Source organism: Penaeus vannamei, chromosome 28, assembly GCF_042767895.1.
Source record: "Penaeus vannamei isolate JL-2024 chromosome 28, ASM4276789v1, whole genome shotgun sequence".
Lineage (NCBI taxonomy): Eukaryota > Metazoa > Arthropoda > Malacostraca > Decapoda > Penaeidae > Penaeus > Penaeus vannamei.
In genome coordinates, this window is record NC_091576.1 from 8,539,417 (window position 1) to 8,549,416 (window position 10,000).

General features: G+C 35.9%; 1 protein-coding gene across 1 annotated transcript in view; it reads left to right on the top strand.

The window, feature by feature from the left end:
- The window catches only part of LOC138867071 (uncharacterized), a 48,772-nt gene that overhangs the window by 19,269 nt on the left and 19,503 nt on the right, over positions 1–10,000 (top strand). The window contains exon 5 of the mRNA XM_070141505.1: positions 1–10,000. This exon is cut by the window's left edge and continues 526 nt beyond it; it is cut by the window's right edge and continues 2,074 nt beyond it. Coding sequence (XP_069997606.1) covers positions 1–10,000 — 10,000 coding nt within the window.

Genomic DNA, 10,000 nt, shown 5'->3' on the forward strand with positions numbered 1-10,000 from the left:
AATTACAAGAAACATGACAACACTTGGCTTTAATGCCATCACATACAGTGCTGTAACCTCTCTTAGTAAACATTTTGAGCAACTGCATTTGCTTGTCACGCGAGTCAATATGAGCACTGCTGTTCTAAGTGCAGAAGAGATTGCTGCTCTAAATATGACTACAGCCGAAGTCGAAAATGCATTTATTTCATTAGAAAAGATAGAGAAGACGATTAATATCAAGAAAGGTTTGCAAGAACAAGCCATCCTTCTTGAAGATTTATTCAGAGCTACAATGATTAACAAGGAAATGGTTACCTTATTGAGGAATCGAATCAATTCCAATGGCGAAGAAACAATTACTATATCCGTTACAATACCGCCAGAACTGATCTCCACTTTGACATTCCTACGTGGATCTCTTGGATCGATTGCCAAGACACAGATTACAGAAGTTAGATCTTTTGAATTCTTTGTTTTATCCATTCTCAATGGGGACCCATTTACCATTACAAATCTTGAAGAACTTAGCTCTGCTAATACCAAACTGTTATCAGCACTGACCACAAAGATTGAGGCGATCGCAGCTAGCCAATCAATCATGGAAAAACTCGACGTACTCTCTCAAGTTGCTTTTCATCTTGAGTCCATGGTACACATAAGTAGGCAAATGCTGAATAATGACAGCTTTCCATTAGTAGAGAACGAGGCCATCATACATATTTTGAACTTCATTAATAGTTTGTACATAGAACGAGTTACATTTAAGTCTGTGATAAGTCTTGAAAATTATCACTTGCAACTGCTTGTCCTTTCTGAATCCAATTTCTCGACTGGGTATGTGGGTATGGAAGAGATTTATCAAGGGGCGCAGCATGTCAGCATCAAAATAATTGAGAATATAAGGAAATATGAAGAAATGATAGAAAGCGTATTAACTTTGCAGCGAGTTGAAAAAATGTTGGATCTTATAATCTCTACACAAGAAGCCGTCACCAAATTCTTGACTAGAGTGTCTATATCCAGTGGTTCAACATCTGCTGAGCTTGTTGCAAATATTCAAGTGCTAATAAGTTACATGGAAATTTTCTCCTCTAAAATGTATAAGCCAAAAGACATTGACCTCTTACAAGCTCAAAGTGCACTTATAACATTTAGAGACAATGTGGCAGGCATTTCACAAATTGGTACAGTCAGTGACTTGAGAAAATTGGAGGCCATTACTAAAAAGGCTTTAAAAATTACAGAAAACATTGTAACCAGTCAAAGAAATACTGCTGAGAGGATACAATCATTGGAAGTTATTTCGACTGCAACTACACTTGTCATTATGATAAATGATACAATTTCCCATTTGTTTGCATACATAGATGAAGGAACTACATTAGCATCTAACATATACATTGACGAAATTCAAGCAGAACTTACATCTTGGATCGAAAATGTTAATAACATCAACTCGAAATCGATCGCATCTATATCAAGTTTAATTTTAATAATTTCTGAATTATCAGGTGCCTATTCTGGTCTATACAAACTGCACACTACTTTGACAGAGCTAAAAGTTAAACTAGATGACCAAAGGATGCTTATAGAAGCGACTAGTTTAAAAAATAATTTGAAGCTAAGAACAGAAGAATCATTCAGAAGGATCTCACATATTTTGGAACTTCTTAGAGATCTGCAAACTCTCTCCCAGTCGGCCACTGAAGAGGGCGAGTCATTGCTTGTAAATAGCGTTGTGAAAATTATCACTGTTATTAGTAGGACAGTTACAGACATATCCGCTGAGGAAATCTCTGAATTACAATTAGTGACAGAACAGTTGGAAACCTTAATAGAGAGAATAAGAAGAGGTGAAAATGTTAAACAAATAACAAACTTATATGTGGCAATAAGTAAGGTTAGTGAAATTGAAAATATCTTAAAACGATATACACAGCGGAATCAATTAGTAAGTAGTAAAGTCAACATATTCCAGACAGCCCAAAAGCTAAATGAAGATATTAGAAACTTAATGCAGCTGCTGTCAAGAAATAACAGTGAGCTGATCGAAGCTTCTGTTGTTGAAAAAGAGGTTATCGATAACTATGTTCTATACTTACTTTCCGTACGAGATGTAGTTAGCACCATTACTACTAATGATATTGAGATTCTACAAATATTTATTAATGATATGACAACCATTCTTCATGAAGCCAGTGATGCAACGATGGTAAGAGGATACTTATATGATATTGAGTATGCCATTTCTCTTGCTTTGGAAGTAGAAAACAGAATCAGGGCGAGTATTATCTTCGAAAAGGAGTTGTCCAGTACTGCTGATGAACTGATGGTAGAACAAAATTTAGAATACTATTTGCAACTTATATACATCTCCCTGACTGAAATGAGAGAGATTACCGAAGCCACAACTAATGGATCATTTAACACAGAAGGTTTCACAGATTTACTAGCTGATATCAGCATCAATGGCTCTTCTCTTACAAAACTGGCAAAAATCAAAACACTTTTTGAGGAGCTTCACGAGATGGTAATAAACAAAGAGAAGCCTCTCGATATTGAGGCCCTTGTTGAAGCTACCACCCAAACACAAACGTCACTGAAGAATCACATTGAGCTAATTAAAGTCTTGTATGAAAAGACTCTAATTGTTCGCCGAGTGACTATGGTTAGTCAGGTGACAGATATGATCATTTTTGGTTTAGAAAATGCCATTAGAAATCTTCAACCTTCTCAGCTGGTTGGGAAGATGAATAATGAAGTAAATAAACTGATTCTTATCTTCAAAAGAATAACTCTCAATATAGATTCTGTGAGTGAAGAGGAAATATATGAAATAAAGGAAATATTCTCGACTTTACAAATTCAATTGGGGCAACTTCACTCTGAAGATGGATTTGGGAATCTTATTGACTTCTTAAGTGTTGCAAAAACCGTGAGTGCCGTTGCTACAACACGTCTTAGAGAACAGGAAGACACAGTTACTGGAAATCTTCAGATGAATTCCTTTGCCACCAGTCTCCTTGAAGAAATCGAGAATGAGGTTGGAGAGATTGTCAGCTCCATAGGTGACATTACCTCAGACGACTTGAGAGAAGAAAATATATTCTCTATAATCAGCATTGTAGAGCGATCCTCTAGCTCAATTGTTTCATCAATGGAAATCATAATGGAATTGGAGAATAGCCTACTGACATTGAAAACAATAAAAAGCTCCACCTCACCAGGTATAGAAATATCTGGCATATTCCTGTTACAGATTACCATACACAATGTCCTCTCCACATTGCAAAAGGGAAAAGAATTCCTTGTTTCTGTTCAAGAATCCCGCTTGGAAATTGACATATTAACTAAAGCAGCAAGCATCCTTTCTGAAATCGAAAACGAAATGTTCGTTGTTCTGGAATATTTTGCTGATACTGAAGATCCAAGTGACATGACAATTCAAAATCTCTTGAAAAGGTTTACCCACCTGATGACTGACATGTTGAATAGAAAAACTTCATTTGATATGATTGAGGAGCTGAACAGTGTTTTAACTGCTTTGTATAGTATAAATAGGGAAACTAGCATCAGTGTTCAAGAAATATCAAATGCTCTGGATCTAGTTGGAAAAGTTCAGACGACCATTAACAGAGTACTTTCAGAAAACAAACGTATATCAAGAGACCAAATAAGCGTCAGCATAATGAGCAACGCCTATCGAGTTCTGTCTGACATTAGAAGAGTTATGACAGGTTTTGTCAGTGAAATTGGAATAGCAGACAATGAAACTGCATATGAAGAAATAAACGAACTCATAAGAGTTCTCGACATTGATGTTAAAATCTCAGAGGAATATGTTATGGCTTTAAATATGCTCTCTACATCAGTACGAAATATAACCATAACTCCTGGTATAGGCATATTAGATCTCGACATTCTATTGGCCAGAATAGAAAGGATGCAGGTGAGAGTTGAAACAGAACTATTTGAAACTCGTAGGAACATTGAAAGACACCTCAGGGTGATGACCTCTATCAGGGGCACATCAATTCTACAAAGGATTATCAAAGCTGTGTCGGACTCAAATGCAAATATCAATCTTGCTTTAGAGGAGGAAGAATATGATGAGGTAAATGAGCTCATTAGCTACATATATAGCATATCTGTGGAGTCTCTAAGCATGGAACAATTAAATATCCTAGAAAGTAAGGTCAAAATCCTGGAGTCTATTACAAAGACTACCGTAGCTGGAATAACTGGATTGCGCAAGTTAAAATCGACTGCTTCAAAGAAAGTTGAGAGCATCAAAGAAAGCAGCAGTGTCTTTGCAGTGATCAGTGAGAAAACAGAAGCAATTGGAAGGATGCAGAGAACACAGGCAGTTCTAGTCCAAATTAAAGAAGCTCTTCACAATTTATCTTTCGAAGGTCAAAGTACTTATGAGCCTGACAGCAGGATGTATGAATTAAAGGCAATTCTTACAATGGACATTCAAAGATTTACAGAACAGAATCTGTTGCGTATAGAAGAAATCTTTAACAATATTAGGATGATTGGGGCAGTCTTTGTTGGAAATAGTATAATGTTTGAAGAAATAGTTGTAGCAGTTAACATTTTTACTAGCAATGTAAAGACATTAACACTGGAACTTGAATACCAAATAGAAAAACAAACCATGTCAGAAAAATTCATAGAAGCCAAAAATATACTCTCATCTCTTCAGTATCTCATACAGAATGTCTCGCAAGAAGAAACACAAATGCATCAGAATAAGGAAAACACAGTTATCTGGGAATTGACACAAAGTATTGTCAGTTCAGAAACTAACATGTATGACCTAGATAAAGAAACTCTCCTGCTCTTCAGCGAAAGTCTGAAACTAGTAAATATTCATCTGAAGAGGAAGGGAAATACCACAGGAATCAAAAGACTGAGAGAAGTCACCAAATATTTCTTGGTCAAACTCTCTACTGAACTTAAAGTACTCCAGTTAGAAGCAACAAAGGAACAACAGTTAATAGTGGCTAAGGATGCAGACGAGACTGTGGCATATGCCTTTGCAGTCTTCAGCAGTCTAAGTGATTCTGTTGGAGAACCCATTGTCGGTGGAGAATCTATCCAGATTTTGGAAATTGAAAAGTCTCTATCCCTCTTATACCGAATTCAAAGTAAAACTGTTTCAGCTTTTGACGTCCAGCAGGTCAGGAAATATGTAGAGAACTTGGAGAGAAAGCAGGAAGAAATTTTACCTGGAATGTTCATCCAAAATCTAAGGGAAGCTAAAGACTTCAGCAAACGACTAAAGAGTGCATTAGTGACAGAAGTGGTTGAAGGGATGTTTGAAGCTGAGTATTCACTTCAAGTCTATGAATGGAAACGCATCCAAAGTCGTATTACCATCGTGGTTGATTTGATTGAACAGTTGCAGTCTAGAAATAATACAGAGCAAGATACCTTGGCTCACTTTATCTTTGATGATCTATTTGAGATTTTCAGAAATATTGATTCAGGAATGTCAAACATACGACTGATGTCAATAGAACAATCTGTCTTGCTTCTCAGGGATATCATAAGTAACTTTAGGAACAACACTCATATACCAAGACTTGGTTCTCTATTGCAAATGGCTAAATCAGCTAGGATTTCACTTTTCCTGGACATCGAAAGATCATATACCATTCAGTCAAGCACAAGTGAAGTAACTATCTTACTTAAATCATTCGATGCTTTTGAGAAATTCATAGGTCTTCTTAGAGGTTTTCAGGAGATGTCAGATTACACAGTATCCCCCCTGACTCTTCCTATAATTGATGAGATTACACATTTCATGCAAAACACTCAAGCTTTCACATTAGAAGAGAGTGTTACTGTGGAACAATATGTAGAATTGATCACTAATCTACAGCAAAGATATAAACAGGTTCCAATTTTTGGAATACAAAATCTCATATCTTTGGCAAAACATCAGTTATCACGTCTTTCTATGAGGCTCACTGAAGTTCAGAATCTACAGAAAACTGATAAGCAAATTCTGTATACACATGCTGCGCATACCACAGCTGTACGAGTTTATAAATTTATTAGTAACCTAAATAATACTTCATCAGAAAACATTATTGAAGTAAGTGAGGTAACTGATTTCAATATAATGTTAAATACAATTGACGTAACTATAGTTACAGCTATAGATATTCACAACATAAACACTAAGTTTGAGAAGATGATGAAAATTGTAAGTTTTACAACTTTTAAAATTGCCTATTTTTCACAAATTGCCAGTCAACTTGCTCTTCTAAGTTACAAGGCATCATCCTACCTGCAAATTCAGAAAAAACTAACAGATTCTAAATTAATAATGGCTTCATTTGAATCATCAAGAGGATCCCTATCATCAGCAGCGTCAGCATTGAGGAAAATTCAAAGAAGTATTGGTGAAATTATTTCCTTTGAATCTAATGGAATTATAACAGACCTTTTTGAATATCTTTTGTCATTTACTTATGACTGGCGACTCATTCCAAAAGATTTTGGACAGGCGTTACTGTCTTTTAATCTCTCAAGTATCTCGGTGTTCAAAGGGTCTGGTATCACTTACATGAAAGAGACAATTGAAATTTTAGAGCAATTCCTCCTTGTTGAAAGGCAGACAGCAGATATTATATTAAATTTGGAATCAAACATACGACTCAAGGAAATTCAGGCTTTACTATCATATCTGACAAGAACTGTAGAAGATTATATATATAAAATCATTCATGAAGGTCACTTTGAGGAAACGCAAGAACCGAATGATATATTCAATTCTACTGATCGTCCAGTAAGCGATCAATCTGCATCACTTCAAATCATTATGGGCATTGCTGAGCTGTGGTCGGTTGGTGATATTGACTTTGGAGGACATGATGGCCAAAGATTTATTAATATAGTTACCAAAATGATGAACTCTCATGGTGAGATTGCATTTAGAAAATTAGACTCAAATTTTCTCAGGAGGTCACTTCATGTTCTTGGCTCTGTCCTAGGAAAAACAAGTACATCTCTTCATTTTATGGAAACCTCTATTCAGATACGAAAAACTGTATCTGTCTTGGAGGAAGCAAGCAGCCATCTCACATCAGACATGGAAGTTATTCACATGATTGCAAAAGAAGGTAAATGCACAGTAAAAACCAGAACTGCCCTCGATAGTTTGCAAATTGCTGTAAGTTCTATTGACAGTGCATATTCAGTATCAGATAATGTGCTTGCTACCCTAAGAGGTTATTCTTATGAGCTTAGGGCCTCTATTTCCATCAGTGATACAGTATACATTGAGATAAACACCACAATTTTGTCTTCAGAATTAGACAGAACAGTCGACTTATTTCGAACAGTTTTAATCTCCCTGTCATTTCTTACTACCGAAAAGATATCCAGTATTGATAGTATGTTTTCAGCACAGTTTGAGGAAGCTGGAAGATTTTCTCGCCAATATTACATTCTCGGTGAGTGTAATTCTATATTGCATTTGGCCAATATTACTGTTGAAACTCTACTTGACACTATATCTGAATCTGAAGGAAATATAGAAAACCAGGAAAGGGAGAATGAAGAGACCGAATTGACAAAGTTAAGTCTTCTGTTAGAAGTCTTGTTTGCCGATATTGATAGTATTCAATATGATTTAGTAATTGAACTAACTGGTCTGTTAAACATTATTAATCAAAATATGAATGCTCTAGGTGCTTCTATCAGTGTAACTGCACTTGAAAATATAAAGCACCTCATTAACCACAACATCATTGCAATTGATGTTACAATGCAAGTCATGTCATCATATGTTCAGACGAGTGAAACTGCCATACTCTTCCATGACGCATCGGTAGCAGCGGGTAAGCTCAGATCTATTGCCCAGGACTGGACCTTAATCATTGGGGATAATCTCAATGAAACTGATTTAAACAAACAAGAAACGTTTGATGCTATTACCGATACAATTATTAATTTTAGCCTCATGAGCTCATCCATAGATAAGAGATCAATTTATGTGTTTAAGCAAAATATCCAGGATATTGAAGCATTCAGTGTATTTGAAGGTATGTCTATCCCTGGAATATATATCTGGCAACATTTTCTCATCACAACCGAGTTTGATCTGAAGAATTTATACCAAGAGAATGCAAGAGAAGCCATTACCGATTCAAAGCACATGCAAGATTTGTATAGATTTACAAGGGCCCATATTTTGATCGAAAATTTCATTCAGCTTGTATATGTAATCAACCAGACTATTGACAGTGGTGAACAGTTTAATACAAGCCTTTCTGGTAGGCTTCAGAAGATTGTTAAAGACTGCAATATCATCTTCAATGAGTGGTCATTTGGTAATATTGAGCTGTATCAGATTACAAAATGCCAAAAGTACTTGGTAGAGCTCTCAGAGATCAGATTCCTTAATGTGCCAATTTATATATCAGAGTTGGACGAGTTGGAATTCACTTTACTGGTTACAAGAGACACCATCGAGGCAGCAATCAACAGACTCATGGACGACAGTCTTGAAACTGAAAAATATGCTGAACTTAAGATCCGGCATCAGTATTTTGTGCAGTTGAAGAACTTATTATCTTGCATTCCTCAAGAAAATGACCCAGTGCAAAATATAACCAACAGAGAAGTACTACAGGATTTATTGACAACACTTGAAAATAAATTTATAGATCCTTCAGATATTGATTTAATCACAGTTCAAAGAAATGTGTCTATTCTAGTACCATTCATTCCAGGTCCATGCATCTCCTATCCAGGATATAATAAAAAACTTAATTTGATATTAGATGATATCTCTGTCATCTTGGAGTCTTTAATGAGAAGAAATATCTGGATGAACATAGCAAGAATTGCTGGCAATATGTTGCATATCATTCCAGATGACATTGACATGGATCTAGATAGCAAAATGCTTATGATAAGTGATATAATTGATATAAACATACACATTACAAAGGTTAGAGACAATTTGTACTCAGTGCCTAGATATGATTTGTTTGAGCTGTCGCAAATGACGACTCTTCTCTTAAGACACACACAAATTCATGGATTTCAGCTGATTGACTTTAAGACTGTCAGGAGTGGACTGGCTTACATGACCACCACATCTTTAAGATACGCTGAAAACTCTCAGATGTTTGTTACACACAGAAGAACAGCTAGAATTCTGAATGATAATGAGGATGATATTGAAACTGCACTGTCTACTGTGGCCAATTTGATTAAGAACATTGGTGAGACAACAGAAATGGAATATTCCACAATAGATACGGTCTCCAAGGCTTATTATTTCCTAATCGACATCACCACATATATGTTACCAATTGATCTTGGAGAACGTCTCTCTGCTTTTAACTTTAGTGGTATACAGGTGACACCAAGCAACGGTATTCAGTATCTCATGGAGGTTTACCAGTTAGTAGAAGAGCTAATAGAAATGAAAGAATTTGCAGAAACAATTTTAGATTACTACTTAGAGACAGATAAAATGATCAGAACAAAGGAAACAGTTAGCAACATCCATAATTTAATCAATTCTTATATTGGAATTTTCTACAACACAAAAAATCTGTCTAAAGAGAGTACCACCACATTTTCAACAACATACCAGTTTGAATTAACGACAGATGAAGCAACAGCATCAAGCACAGTAATCTCCGACTCAAATGATAACCAGTACGACCATATGAATGTCACTGACATTATTGCTGGGATCAAAAATATTGCGAATCTGCTGTCCAATAATGTTTCTGCTCTGCAGAAAAATGAAGTTCGAGAATTGAAAATATCTACTGCTTTGCTAAGCAGTCTGTCCCTCGAGGAGATAGAAATGGTAAAAGATTTCCCAGAATTGCACCACACTTTCTCCATCCTATCAGATCAGATTTCAGTGATTACTCATGGGAGTGAGTCAGCCATTGAAGTGCATGAGTTTTATTATATGCTAATGCAACTGCGACGAATGAATGCAAAGATATCAACTTTTAACAGAATACAGAACCAT